The sequence below is a fragment of the Chrysochloris asiatica genome, unplaced genomic scaffold, assembly GCF_000296735.1.
Source record: "Chrysochloris asiatica unplaced genomic scaffold, ChrAsi1.0 scaffold00090, whole genome shotgun sequence".
NCBI classification, from domain to species: Eukaryota; Metazoa; Chordata; class Mammalia; order Afrosoricida; family Chrysochloridae; genus Chrysochloris; species Chrysochloris asiatica.
Genome location: NW_006408608.1, coordinates 10,761,013 through 10,776,545, shown reverse-complemented (window position 1 = coordinate 10,776,545; position 15,533 = coordinate 10,761,013). Strand labels below are relative to the sequence as shown.

The 15,533-nt window shown below is 41.2% G+C and overlaps 1 protein-coding gene across 2 annotated transcripts in view; it reads right to left on the bottom strand.

Moving 5' to 3' along the window:
- Positions 1-13,164, bottom strand: part of EXOSC10 (exosome component 10) — a 40,108-nt gene extending 26,944 nt beyond the window's left edge. The window contains exons 1-13 of one of the 2 annotated variants that reach the window (XM_006866390.1): positions 13,009-13,164; positions 9,719-9,855; positions 7,073-7,196; positions 5,693-5,797; positions 5,232-5,397; positions 4,960-5,074; positions 3,717-3,792; positions 3,392-3,502; positions 3,104-3,247; positions 2,412-2,602; positions 916-1,072; positions 626-774; positions 263-313 (exon numbers count right to left, since the gene is read on the bottom strand). In XM_006866390.1, coding sequence (XP_006866452.1) covers positions 263-313; positions 626-774; positions 916-1,072; positions 2,412-2,602; positions 3,104-3,247; positions 3,392-3,502; positions 3,717-3,792; positions 4,960-5,074; positions 5,232-5,397; positions 5,693-5,797; positions 7,073-7,196; positions 9,719-9,855; positions 13,009-13,119 — 1,637 coding nt within the window. In that variant the 5' untranslated portion in view covers positions 13,120-13,164. The remainder of the gene's footprint in view (positions 1-262; positions 314-625; positions 775-915; positions 1,073-2,411; positions 2,603-3,103; positions 3,248-3,391; positions 3,503-3,716; positions 3,793-4,959; positions 5,075-5,231; positions 5,398-5,692; positions 5,798-7,072; positions 7,197-9,718; positions 9,856-13,008) is intronic. The other variant, XM_006866391.1, reaches the window with a different exon arrangement.
- Positions 13,165-15,533: the final 2,369 nt, after the last annotated feature.

The following is a 15,533-nucleotide window of genomic DNA, read 5'->3' as shown; positions in this document are numbered from 1 at the left end:
GGGAGGGGGTTTCAGAGGCTTACAATGGGCTCAATAAAAAGCATAGCTGTTGAAACAGTTGCAGGACATTAGATTTCAATGCTAAACGGCAGCCCAAGGGCAAAAACTTTTGGACTTGCATTTCTTAGTTTTGCTAACTTCCTTAGAGTACTAATGTTCTCTGAGTAAACAGCATTGAGTAACAGCAATAAGAAAAGCTTGATTTTGAAGGGCATGAGATATACGAGAAAGTCAGAATATATTAGTCAGTTCTCAGACTCACTTAGGCAGTTCTTCAGCTATCTTTAGCATCATATGGTTTGGCAGGACATATCTGGAACAAAGCACAAAGTGGGATCACGTTAAATTCAACCAATCAGTTCCATTAAATGTCATAACCCAGGGGAAAACATAACCCGCTTTCACGGCAAAGAAATGAAAAAGTTCATTTTTCCTTGTTACCAGATCTACTGAATCTAGAAGCAAGTATTAAAAGACTCTGTGGTGCTGTAGGATGGGCTCTGGAGTGCTAAACGCAAGGTCGGGGGTTCAAACCCACCAGCCACTCCTGGGAAACCCCAAACAGGGTCACTATGAGTCGGAATCCACTCCATAGCACCTAACAACAAAACATCAAGTCCCTCACCCATAACTTTCATCTTCCCTTCGGGCTATTTTGTCCCTCCAGGCAAACAGCAGCTGAAAGGCTGTCAACTGCTGTGTGTTGAGGTGTTTCTTCTGCTTCCTATATAGTTCAAGGTAGGACTCGTCTGTGTAAATAGGCTTAATGAATTTCTGCAAAACATTCAGAGAATATTCAAGATCAGTGGGAATCAAAACTGCCATAAGCTCTTCAAAAGGGTTGGTTCTTATCATCACTGGAAACCAAGAGACCCAGAGCGTTCCTGGGTTAGCCAGATTGTGACAATACTTTACCTTGAGGCAGATGTCCCTGCTCCGCTGCCATACCGCCTGCAGCTGCACTGGCTGCTCATTGCCTCGCTCCCACAGCTCCAGCCGCATTTTGTCATAAATGTACAGGAGGTAGTGCGTATCATCACGGGCATAGTGGAGCATTTCCTCAGGCAGAGGACTAGAAAGGCAAGACAGGAAATGGTTTTACCAACCATCCCCATGGGAGGCAAAGTGTCTATATAATGGGTGCCAAGTATGTCCCAGGTCCTTCCAACAGAAAGCACTCTGACCACCAGTACTATAGTTATGGCAACATTTCCTGCATCTTAATATGACAGACCACTGTTTTAACAGCTGGGTAAAGGCGGGCAAGGTAATATTGTGATTAAAACATAATAGTACTGTAGCCTTGAGATTGAATCTTAGCTTCAAAGTCTGTCCTCCTTAGACGAGTTACATAACCTCTTGGAGTTCATGTTCCTTCAGTGCGAAATGGGAATAATGTATGTGATTAAGCTGTTTTAAGGATTACATAGAACAATATACTTAAGTTCCTGAGCCCAGTGCTTGGCACATGGTATAGACTAGCCTAAACAAGTGATAGTTTTAGGATTTATCAGTTTTCACTTTATATTCAGACTTATTAGATTCTCTTTAGAAATCCTAGCATTAAAAATTAGAGAAAAACTCAAAGGAATCTTCATATAACAGCTGAAACCTCAGGGAGGTAGATACTTGAAAATGGGCAAGGCTTCCAGAAAGTGCCAAGGCTCAGTTACAACCTACTTGCAATGTTGGTGTTAAGTGCTTTTGAATTGGTACTGACTCACAGCAACCCAGGATAGGGTTTCTGAGGACGGGCTGGTGGGTTTGAATGGCCAATCTTGCATTAAGCAGTCCAGTGCTTAACCTACAGCACCACACCAGGGCTCCTATACTGCAGTATGTATTTGTTACAATGAGTCCTGGTGTGGTGCTGCAGAACAATGCACTGTACCGCAAGGTCAGTTTGAACTGTGAGGCCAGTGGTTCAAATCCACCAGCCACTTCTCAGAAACCCTGTACAGGATCGCTTTGAGTTGGAATGGACTCAATGGACCTTAACAATAACAACAACACTTTTTATAAAGCAAAATGAAACACCATCTTTTCTTTAAAATCCTATTTATGGAAGACTATCTCACACACAGACAACCCCCTCCTGGAGAGATCTGAGTGCAGATAACAGAGTGGCCTGGGCTGAGTCTGCCACAGCACAGCTTTCAACCAGACTTTCATGAAGTTGGCTGTAACTGAACCAGCTCCACATAAAACCCCGCATATCATCTTAAAACATCCTGTTGCCCTACGTTGGTTACAACAGCCAGAGAAAAGCCTGGCACAGATTTAGGTGATGATACTGCCTGAGCACAGGTCTCTGAAGAGGAGATGTTAATGGACAAGCTCTGCCATCTACATTCAAGTTTTCTCATCAACTTTATGGGGTCTGTGTTGAAATACTGAAGTGGTAAACTGACCGTATTCTCCAATCAGCCAACTGATACTGCTTGTTTGATTCCACACTGCAGTAGTGTTTCAGCAGATGCTCGAGTGAGTGCCGGCCCAGGTTGAGAAGGCGTGCTGCCTGGTGGGTATCAAACATATTTACGACATACAGCCCAAAGTCTTTCTGTAGCCACTCAATATCTGAATCAGCACCATGGAAGACCTGCAAACAAAGAGTTATGCAGCTCACTGGTATAAGGCGCACAAGATTGAAAAGGAGCTCTGCTTCTAAGCTACTAAGACACTGGAATTAGGGGCCAGTACGAAGATTAAGACATGCTCAGTTTTAAATGCTTCCTTAAAATTGGGCCACAGCCTTCTACACTCCTAATTGCACACTCTCAAGGTTTGAAAGGGCTACCAGTCAATGATACTAAAGCAGCTCATTAGCCTCAAGTGTAGTCATTAAGTTCAAACCCTCCTGATGGCTTGGGCTCATTGCAGCAGTGATTAAAATGATTTAACGTTTTCCTGAGCAGTAATGAGCTAAGTCTTAGCTGTCTGGACAGGAATTTAGACACAAAAACAGTTTAGCATGTGGTACCCAGTGGGGAAGATGAGTTATTCCCTCAAATTTATTGTGTCTTGTGTTGAAATTCTTTAGTAAACTGGAAAGCACTTTAATCTTACACTCACAAGTAAGAGCTGTGAAATACTGGCTGACCTTAACAATGGCTGGGTCTGTGAAACTCTCGTTGAGGATGTACATGTCACTTCGAAGCTCTAGGGTATCCACGAGAAAGTCTTCTGTTCGAGTGGAGATTTGCATCAGGCAGGTGAGCCCCAGGAAGCTCCTGTAAGAGTGGTGCTAGCACACACAAAATGAGGTTGGAGAGGAAAGAAAAAACATCACTAGGCTTTCCTTGACCATTTTTGAAGTCAGCTATAGGGAGAAGCTATATGATTAATTCTTAAAAATGAAAACGTTTCACTCAAGGTCATTATAAGTTACCTCCAAGTCAACAGCAAACTCTTTACAATTCAATAGCTTTTCGTTGAGTTCCACAAGTTCATCCAAGGAGGATATGAAATGGCAGGGTGTTTCTTCTACAGGCCTAAATAACTGGATCCAGAAATTAGAGTTAGGAAAAGAGAGGAATATGAATATCCATCGTTCATAATGCAAAAAAAGAATTAAGACTTGAAACGACCAAGACAGCTAACTTCTAACTACAACATCATATTTATGGAATGTCAAAGTCCCACCAACCAGTCTACTTTATTTGATTTTCGTGGGCTACTCAGAGGCCACTCTTAAACTAAGGCTGGATACTCACCTGGGGCTGTGGCTTTTGAAGTACTAAATCTGGTGGAGTAAAGTGATCTAGTTCATACTGGTAAGGATGTGCAAACCTGAATAAATGAACCAAAAAAAAGGAAACATTTTTAAATTCCATTATTCCAAGGAAAATCAATGACTGATCCAATTTGATAAAATTAAAAAAAATAAATAAAAATAAATTTGTGAATTTTTTTCTTTTCAAAAAGAGCAACATTATTTCAATAATTTAAGAGTGCCAAATAAAGCAGGTCGCACCTGTTCAACCATAATGTATAAATAAAAATCGATTCACTTATGTAAAATATCTGTTGACTTATAAAGATTTGAGCACTTAATTTATAAAATACTGTAATAGCTTGAATTAACAAATCTGTGAAGAGTGAGAGGATGAGCCAAATATTTCAGTCGTTCTTGTAGCAAATGTATTTTTTTCTGTTACTCAATCCTGTATTTGTATAAAAATTTTAAGTCTGGGAGTTCTTTGAGGGCAGAGGCCACCTTTTATTACCTTTATTTCTCTAGCACTCAGTTTGTGGCCTCACAGTGCACAACTGGTGCTGAAGAAATAAATGCTTTGGCTAAATGGGTGATAAAAAGACCAATACTAATAAAGTTATCACCTTTTTTTCCCCTTTATATTGAAGACAAATTTCATTTATTGATTGTAAGTGATTGCTTTTCAAGGTATTTATTCTGCCAATGAAAAACGCCTTTTCCTTACTGAATTCCTCAGGGAGCCTTACCTTCTTGTTTGTGTATCCACCTAACAAGAAAGGCAGAGTAGTATGTTGTTGAAAAGTACTGTGGAGTCAGTTCCGACTCACAGCGACCTGTAAATCTTTACGGGAACAGAACGCCTCATCCTTCTCCTGCAGAACTGCTGGTAGTTTCAAACTGCCAACCTTCAGGTTAGCAGCCTGATTTGTAACCACTACGCTACCAGAATATAGAAGGAAGAAATTTCTAAAACAACGTGGGTTTAAAGGTCCAGGACTGTGGGAAGTCGGCACAATGGGGCGAGAACAACTGCTACCTCTCGGGACCGCAGTGTGCAGCCAATCCTCTGTCAACACAAATGGGAGTTTTTACTGCTGCTGAGATTCAGGTTAGGATAACATCACCCATTCCTCAGATTCTTCATTTTCCTTTTCACATTTTACAAAAGCAAACTGGAAGCAGATATGTGGCATAAAGATAAGCACTCACAGTAGACAGCCCAGGCACAGGTAAGCACTTACATGTCTTGCTCCACCTTCTGGGTTCTCTGTTGATGGATGAAATCTGCCAGGGCAGGTGGGACATCCAAGTCCTCAGGACGGTCCTGTGGGCGCTCCCGCCTTTCTTTAGAGAGTGCTGAATACACAAGCAGTAACAGAACCACATCACAAAAGAAAGACACACATTTGCATCTTCGGAAGAAAGGCAGGCAGGAGAGAAGCCTTTTCCCCTTGACTTGCTTTTGCACTAGGCTTAAAGGAAGATTTAAACTTAGGTAGTAGAGTTCACTTACCCTGAGGTAGGGGTTTCTGAGCATTGGGCTTAATGAAGATTTTAGGAACAAATGGTGTGTTGGAATTGTCAATCTTTTCTCGAAACTTGAGTTGCGGTCGGATGATGTTCTTTGCATGAAGCAGCCGGAAAGTTTCAGATTTTGTTTTCTTGCTATATTCTCCTGCCTATGATCAAAAAACACAAAATATTTTATAACACAGTAACCTGATGAATTAGAAATATAAATTCCAATTCATGTGACCAGTTCCCCAGGATGACAAGAGCAAGCCAAGAGCGATTCATTTAGGTGTGCATGTGTGTAAGGCTAGGCGGGCAATGTGGAGAAGACTGTGTTAGGAGATGGTGAGAACAAGTTTATGAGAATGAGTTAAAGAGGACAGAAATGCAAATCAGAATGGGCAAAAGCCCTCTTGCAAGCTGACATAATGACCTCTCAAAAACCCGACAAGAAGCCCTCACCTTCCGGTTCCAGCTGGACACGAGTGTTTTGGGGACCTGCAGTCCTGCAGGGAGGACAGGCTGTTGATTCTTATTCACACCTGAGGCTTCATCCAGTAATATACCCTAAGTGTATAAAAGGTGTTATTTTGTCCTTTCATTACTAAGGTAGTTGTTGTTAAGTGCTGTTGAGTCGATTCTGACCCAGAGCGACCCTGTATAGGGTTTCCGAGGAGCAGCTGGTGAGCTTGAACTGCCAACCTTGCAGTTCAAACGGCTTTGCAGTCTGGCGCATTAACCCACAGAACTCCATTACTAGGGTTAATTATCAAAATTTTTTTTAAAGAAGAAGATTCCAAGAATGATCTGTAAGAGAATATATATATACAAAAGTGCACCAGTGAATGGTAGGTTGCTGTTGTCCATCAGCTGGTGAGCTTGAACTGCCGACTATGCAGTTCAAACGACTATGCAGTCTGATGCATTAGCCCACAGTGCCACAACAAGACTCCAATCCCAAATAATTAGAGCATTATTTTCTCAAAGCAATAATCATTTTCTCCCAAACCTTGATTTACTTCTTTACAGCTCTGAAGTGGGCTGAAAATTCAAATGACTTAAGTGTGACGTGGGCACTAAGATAATTAAAAAGGCTAAACTGCACATAGTAAGGAGGCATATAGTATCTAGAAGGAGATGGTAATACTGGTCTACTTCATGCTATCAATGTGGGAGTGGTACAACAGAGCAAAGCTAGGGAATGCCTGGGAACTTGACCTTACAAAAAGAGAACCCATGAAAAGATCTGTGGACGTTTAGACTATGGAAGCGACTTCAAGGGACAGGATAGCAGGATTTAAATATCTCCAGGACTATACAAGGTTGAGATTTAGGTTTGCTCTGGATGATCTCTGTGTAATTCTGCACATAATGTTCAGTGGTTAAACAGTGTTAGGTGTAAACAGATTAACAAGCAAGGCCAGATTATCCACATCTCCTTCCAATCCAGAGACTCAGGATGTTGAGCAGGTTTTGAATAGCAGTGAGAAATAGACTAAATTTAAGTTGTACTGACACTGAGGCCTCTTTCCTTGCAATACAGATAGGTTTTGCAAATCTGGGGTGGATATGTACTAAAGCACTTTAAAAACAGGCTTCCACAGAGCACTAATATATACATATTTTTCTTAAATATTTATTTTGTTATTTGAGAAGGAGCAGTAATATTTTGAAGACAATTACGTACTTATCTTTGGGGAAAATAGAAGCCAACTACCAAAGGATGCCAACTACCAGTAAGAAATTCTAAACACATTTAAGATGCTTGGATTTCTCTTTATATCTTAATAACACAATAGCTCCTCATTTGTTTGTTATTCAAGAAGAATATAAAACACTCACCACTCTTTCCAGAATAACATCATTGGTGTCAACTAGTAAATCAAACTTGTCCTCCAACTCAGTCACTTTACTTCGATCCTTAATGTTGCTGCGACACCCATGGTACTGCATTACCTTACTCATGCTAAGAAAAGAATACAAGTATTAGTTTGTGTATGCTTATTCATTTCTTGATCTTCTGGGATAAACTGCAGATGGCTTGGCTCAGACTGAGATGGCTGTATCTCGTGGTGCAACCACAAGCATCAGTAGTATCTATCTGCCTCTATATTTTTTGGATGCAACCACCAGTGCTATTTATTTCCAAAACGATATCACCTCAGATACTCTGTATCCATTAAGCAACAACTTTCCATTCTCCCTGTTTTACCTGCCCCTGGTAGCCACTAAATTACTTACTCGCTCTCTATGCGTTTGCCTATTTTAAAGATTTCATACGCTGTTGTAGTTGCTAAGTGCCGCTGAGTTGGTTCCAACCCATAGTGACTCTGTATAGGGTTCCTGAGGAATGACTGGTGAGTCTGAACTACCGACCTTGGGGTTCAAACTGACTTTGCAGTCCTGAGCATTAACCCACAACACAACACCAGGAGTCCCAGAGAGTTCACATAAGAGGGATTATAAAATAATTTTGTCCTTTTGTATCTGGCTTATTTGACTTAGCAAAATGTTTTCAAGGTTCATCCAGGTTGTGGCATGTATCAGAACTTCAATTCTCTTCATGACTTATTAATATTCCATTGTACAAATACACTTTTAATTTATCCATGTATCTGTTAATAGATATTTGAGTTACATTCACTTTTCGCTATTGTGAATAATAATGCTATGAGCACTGTTGTAGAAGTATCTGTTTGAATCCCTGCTTTCAAGTTTTAAAGGTATATTTCTAGGAGTGAAACTGCTGGGTCATATGGCAAGTCTTTCACCATACTTATTCAATTTGTCTACTGAGCCAATAATGTGAGATGCTGGACTATATGAAGAAGGACATGGCATCATGATTGGAGGAAGACTCATTAACAGCTAAAAAAGAACCAATAACACCTGTGAGGAATGTGCTCCCCTCCATAGGACAATCAGCTATGAGACCAAAAGGGCCACATTCACCCAAAAGCAAAGATGAAAAGGCAGGGAGGGGAAGGGAAATGAGATGAATACAAATGGGGAGCCTAGGGTGATGGAGAGAGTGCTGAGGCATTGTAGAAAATGCGCTAATGTCACAGAATCATTTGTGAACGAATTACTGAATGAAAAACTAACTTTCTGTGTAAATTTTCACCTAAAGCATATTAGGATGTTAAAAAAATAAACCCGAAACTGGAAAAAACGAAAAAAGAAATCAATCAACACATTGCACTGGGAAAATCTGCTGCACAAGGACCTCTTTAAGGTGTCAAAAAGCATAGATTGCACTCTGAGGACTTTGGTGTGCCTAACACAAGCCATGCTATTTTCAATGGTGTCATATGCATGTGAGAGCTGGACAATAAATAAGGAAGTCTGAAGAAGAATTGATATATTTGAACTATGGTGTTGATGAATACCGAATACATCAAAGACTGCCAGAAAAGTGAACATATCTGTCACGGAAGAAGCAAAGTCAGAATGTCTCGTTAGAAGTGAGGAAGAATATGTAATCAGGAGGGACCTGTCTTTGGAGGAGGATATCATGCTTGGGTAAGTAGAGGGTCAGTAAAAAAGAGGAAGACCCCCAATGAGATGGAGTGACACAGTGGCTACAGCAATGGGTTTAAACTGAGCAACAATTCTGAGAATGGTGGAGAACCGGGCAGTGTTTTGTTCTGTTGCACAGGACAAGCGTTAACAGGTCGCTATGTGTCAGAACCAACTCGATGGCACCTAACAACACTAAGGCTATGTTTAACTTTTTGAGGAACTGCCAAACTGTTTTCTACAGAAGTGGCACCATCGTACGTTCCTGCCAGCAATGCACAGGGTTCCATGTTCCCAATACCTTTTGACCAAATTAATAAGCCTTACACCCTTGTAATAATAATCAAAAATAAGATGTTAGCTGTTTGGTCTTGGGCAAGTCACTAAATCTCTCTGAACTCACTTTTCTTATCTGCTAATTAAAGGAGTTTCTTTTAACTTTAAGCCTCAAAGGTATCTTTAAATTCTAAAAAAATATACAAAGGGGCTTCAAAAGGTTCACGGAAAAAAGCAACTGTAAAGATAATAAAAATTTTCCATGAACTTTTAAAAGTCCCCTTGAATGTGATACTATATAAATAATATATGCCATATTTATTTCATTGTCTTTTAACACGACTAATCTTAAACAGTTTCTTTAATTCTCTTATATAGCAGTGAAACAAAATGAATGCTTATGTATTAATTGTCCTATTACACTTAGCAGAAAAACCAATACTTGTGACTCTGCTAGTTGTGAGAGAATCTTGTACCATATGAAGTCAAACAAGTTCTGTGCCTTTAAGTACAAAAGTCAACCTAATTTTTCAAGTTAGTCTGAAAATGTACCCAAAAAACATTTCTCTGATCCCACTGCTTCATTTTCGTATTTTATAACCTAGAAATTTAGGGCAAGGAAAACCAAAATTCAGAAAAAATTATCTCTTTATTTTCACTTCTTTTATTAACATAATAATACACAGTACTTACCATTGAAGCAACCTGTCTCCCTGTGTTTCACAAAATGCCTGGAATCCAGGGAAACTTCGGTAAAAATCATACTCATCACCAAACTGTGGCAGGCCACCAGATGCCTTGGTAACTGCTACCACTGACCCAAGAGCAAACTGTCAGGAATGAGAAAAGAAGACATACTTTAAACATGCGTTTCCATTCATTCAGGAAATCATAACAAAAAAACTATGCATAGTGTTTTGTACTAGATGCTGTTGTCATTGTTGCATGCTGTTGAGTCACTTCCAACTCCTAGCACCCTGTATTGGTTTCCAAGGAGCAGTTGGTGGGTTTGAACCACAGACTTTGTGGTTAGCAATCATCCTATAGTGCCAGACCAAGACTCCATGCTAGAAATATCCATTCATCCATTTAGTGCTGACTCAATCTCAGGTGTTATTCTATAGGCCCTGAGGATACAATGATAACAAGCCAAGTTTTGGTGCTTACAACTGGACCAATAAATAACATCATAATAAATGGAGAAAAAACTGACATTGTCAAAGACTTCACGTTGCTTGGATCCACAACCAACACAGCCAAGAAATCAAATGACGTACTGCATTAGGCAAATCTGCAGCACAAAACCTCATTAAAGTGTTCAAAAGCAAAGATATTGGTATGAGAACTAAGGTACACCTGACCTAAGCCATGGTATTTTCAATAGCCTCATATGCATGTGAAAGTTGGACAATGAATAAGACCGTAGAAGAATTGATGCATTTGAGTTATGGCATTAGAGAAAAATTTCCAAAGTACCATGGAAATGCCAGAAGAACAAATAAATAAATCTGTGTTGAAAGAAGTACACCCAGAATGCTCCTTAGAAGCCAGGATGACCAGAATTTGTCTCTCATACTTGGACATATTAGGAGGGACCAGTCCTTGAAGAAGAATACTGTGCTTGGTAAAGTGGAGGGTCAGCAAGAAAGAGGAAGACATCACCCCCTCTAATTAGATGGATTGGCACAGTGGCAGTAGCAGTAGGCTCAAGCATAACACAATTGTGAGATCGGCGCAGAACTAGGCAGTGTTTCGTTCTGTTGTGCATAGGGTCACTATGAGTTGGAACCAACTCAAGATACCTAACAACAACAGGCAGAGATAGAATAAATACATATACACAAGCATTCAAATCTGTCTGGGTATGGATCTTAACTCTGCTACTTACTAATTGTGGTCCTGGGCAAATGCAAATGATTTCCTTTTTCGGTCCTTAGTTTCATTCTCTGGAAAATGGTGATAACCCTCAAGACTATGGCCTTTGTTCACCCTTCAGGTCTGAAAATGAACTCATTCCTGTGACTCAATTTTCAGCAAAACCATAGACAGGTCTACAAGGGGACCAATAACACTAGCGAGGTATGCAGACCCTAGAATCATCAACCAATTGAGATAGAAACGACAGCATTCACCCAAGGACAAAGTTCAGAAGGGCTAAAAAAAGGAAGAACAGAAACAGGAAACACAGGGAGGAAGTGAGACAAGTGCTGTTACACAAAATGTGTATAAATTGTTGAATGAAACCGTCATCCAACGTTAAAAATAAAACAAAACAACCTACCTCATAGTTGTGAGGACTAAATGAACTAATAAAACCAGTTAGGATAGTGATTTTGGCACATACGTACAATTATTATTACTCAAAATAAGATCTATGAGTTTCCTACAGGAATTTTTGCGTTTTCAGAAAACATAATATAAGCAAATTTTGGATCAGACTGCCAATCTCACGGTCAGCAGTTTGAAACTACAAGCAGTCCCATGGGAGAAAGATTAGGCTTTCCTGTAAAGATTTACAGCCTCAGAAAGCCTATGCAGGATCGCTATGAGTTGGAACCAACTCCATGGCACATAACCACCAACCACCACCATAACTGATTTATGCCCAAATCTAGACTGTGTTTATGGTTTGGTTAGTGCCCAGTTGTTGTTGTTAAGTGCCATGGAGACAGATTCAACCCACAGAGACCCTGTATAGGGTTTCCAAAGAGCAGCTGATGAGCTTGAACCACCGGCCTGGCAGTTCAAACTGACATTGCAGTCCAGCACATTAACCCACAGCACCACACTTTTAATTGCTGGAAGTAATGTGAAACAAACGGCAGTGATTGTCACAGATAAGGTGGCCATGAAGGCCAAATGGTATCACTGTGCACTGTGTGAATAAATGCTTTCCAGGAAAAAAACAAACAAACGGGAGAGAGGGGGCCTGGAGTCATCTTGGAGCACATAGTGGAGTGTGAGGACAGACCACACAATCAGGACCACAGCTGGTCCTGGAATATTTGAGTCACATAAGTAGATTAATAATAGCAACAGATAGTGGTATGCAAAAAGTCCTAGTGGCACCCTGGATTAGGCACTGGGCTGCTAACAGCACGGTTGGCAGTTCAAACTCACCAGCTATTCCAAGGGAGAAAAATATGGCTGTGGTACCCTTAAAGATTTACTCTCAGAAACGCTATATAGTGTCAGATAGAGAGCCAGAAGATGCTCCTCTCAGGTTGAAAGGCATTAAAATACGACCGGGGAAGAGCTGCCACCTCAATACAGTGATGACCCGAATGTTAGGATGGCAACTAACAACAATATAAATATATACAAAAGCTGCAGGAAAATGTGCTAGACGGCAAAGTCAGTTTGAACAGCAAGGTCGGTGGTTCAAACCCACCAGCCGCTTCTCGGAAACCCTATACAGGGTCGCTATGGGTCGGAACCGACTCGACAGCACTTAACAACAACATATAAATAACTTAAACGAACCCTCCCTAGGTTTCTTTAAGGAACTTCCAGTCTAGTTGGAGGCGTTGATAAATGTGCTTCAGCCTCCACAGGCTAGCTGTATCCGGTGACGGTGAACCACAGGCATGGGAATTATACAGACTAGGACTTCAGGAGAGGGAGGGTCTTATAGGCGTGAGGGCGTTGGACTCAGGCACAGGCGGGAGATCAGGGTGGTCGTCCAGCCTAGGAATGTCAGCCTGACAGGTAAGTCATGCCCAGGACGCAGAAACGTGTCTGCACCGGCCCAAGTGGGAGAACAAGAGATCTATGATGAGGAGTGTGCCTCAGTTTCCGCATTCGGGGCCGCATCCAGGAGGGCGATGCGCTAGGGATTTAGCTCAGCGCCGGCAGCAGCCCCTCGGCCCCCACCCCACGCTCTGTTGCTGCACGCGCGACCGGATTTTCTGCCTACAAAGTCCGAGTCTGATTCCTGCAGAACGCAGGCGACTCCCGGAGCCTCCGAGGCACCGCGAACTCACCTTCACGAAACTGTCTGTGTCCGAGAAGCCTGGCAGCACCATTTCTCCGTCGCTCTTGGCTGCAGTCGTCATCGACGGCGCTTTTGGCTCTCGGGAACTGGGAGGCGCCATTTTGCGGCTAGCACAGTTCTTATCGCGAGAGTGTCTCAGTCCGACGCGACGTGTGCTCACGACGCATGTGCAAACGCAGTTTTTCGTACAGGACCGGGGCGGGAGGGGCCAATAGACTGACAAAGGTTGGGTGTTTTTGTTGTCAGGCCCTAGTATCCCACCCAGGGAATTTACAGTTTTTCTTTAGCTTAATATAACGTCATCCTGTGGTTTTAGAGTGGGAACCGGAGGAACTAGTAATCCCCACGTTTAAAGCCAACTTTTCCCAATCTTTGGAACCTTGCCCCCTCGCCCACTGCAATTATTCCTCCTCTCTGGCCTCGTCTTCCCCTCGACACCGGTTAATTCCTAACTACCTACACAGATGCTGAAATCTCTCCCAATTAAAAAGAAAAGAATGAAATACTCGACCCTACCTATCCTTCCAGCCCCTGCTACATTTCTCATCCCCTTTAAAGGAAAACTTGGAAGGAGGCCACTGGTGTACTTCCTAACCCCCAACGCACTCCTGACCCCTCCAGTCAGACATCATTCGCCATCTACACCACTGGAACCACTCTTGTTAAGATACATAGTGTAAGGTATGTTCACCGTGGTATGGCAAACCATTCGTGATCAAAAGAGCAACATTTACCTAAAGACAAAGTTAGAAGGTTTGGGAAGAAGGGTGGAATGAAAATAACCACAGAGAGGAAGTGGGGTAACTGTTGTTACATGGAGAGGATTGCAATCAGTGAGATGAAATAGTATGATTTCTTGAACTTAAAATCAGTGTATGATTTGTTGAACTTAAAACTGATGATCTTCTCAGTTCACAATGAAAAGTTTACAAAAACAAAAAATAAAGACCTAGCCAATGGTGGTTCAAAGAACATTGTTTAATGAAGAAATTCTGTTAACTGCCGTCAAGTCAATTCCTACTCATAGTGATCCTGCATAGGGTTTCTGAGGTACAAATCGACCGTGCAGCAAGTGCTTATCCTACAGCACCACATCAGAAAAAATCCTTATGATTTAGGCACTCGGGGGATGCTTTTCAGGGAACTCATTTTTCCTAAGAGTCGACATGGCATAGCCTCAGAACATCCTGTTAGCAAGATAACTTGCTTTTCATTTTATCATTAGGTTTGGGTACTTAAGGTACACAAGCTCCCTGACAGATAAAATGGTCTAGTTCATTGTAATAGCATATATTTCAATACTTATTTTGTATTTAACATAGGCTTCACCTATGTCATGTATATAGACCTGAACCTCTCCCCAAAATATGTGTCAGCTGGGCCATGATACTCAATGGATTGGCATGTAATAATGTAATTTAGCAGTATGAAGGACTACACAGAGTCACTGTACCAAAAGGAAACGGTTAATGTTCAACCATTTCAAGAGGTAGCATATGATCAAGAGCCAATGATACTGAAGGAGGAAGTCCAAGGTGCACTGAAGGAATTGGCAAAGAACAAGGCACCAGGAATTGATGGATTAAAAATTGAAATCTTACAAGAAAGTGAGGTGGCACAGGAGGCACTCACTCATGTCTGCCAAGAAATTTGGAAGATAACTATCTGGCCAACTGATTGAAAGAGATACATATTTGTGCCCATTCCAAAGAGAGGTGACCCAACAGAATGAGGAAATCATTGGACAATATCTTTGATATCCCATGCGAGTAAAGTTTTGCTAAAGATAATACAGAAACGGCTACAATCATACATTGACAGAGGTTCAAGCCAGATTCAGAAGAGGCCATGGAATGAGGGATATCGTTGCTGATGTCCAATGAATCTTGGCTGAAAGCAGAGACTATCAAAAAGATGTTTACCTGTGCTTTATTGACTACGCAAAGGCTTTTGATTGTGTGCATCATGACAAGCTATGGACATCATTGAGTCCATCAATGAGTATTCTGGAACGCTTAATTGTGCTCATGAGGAATCTGTACCTGGACCAAGAAGCAGTTGTTTGAATAGAACATAGGAACACTAAATGATTTAAATTTTAAAAAGGTGTGAAACAAGGTTGTATTCTTTCACCATACTTACTCAACCTGTATGCTGAGCAAATAATCTGAGAAACTGGGTTATATGAAGAAAAACGTGGCATCAGGATTGGAGGAAGACTCGTTAACAACCTGCGATATGCAGATGATAACAACCTTGCTTGCTGAAAGTAAAGAGTACTTAAAACATTTACTGATGAAGATCAAAGGCCACAGCCTTTGGTATGGATTACATCTCAATGTAAAAAAACAAAACAAAAATCCTCACCACTGGACCAAAAAACAACATTCTTATCAATGGAGAAAAGATTGAAATTGTTGAGGACTTTATTCTTCTTGGATCAACTATCAACACTAGCGGAAGCAGCAGTTAAGAAATCAAAGGATGTATTGCATTAGGCAAATCTGCTGCACA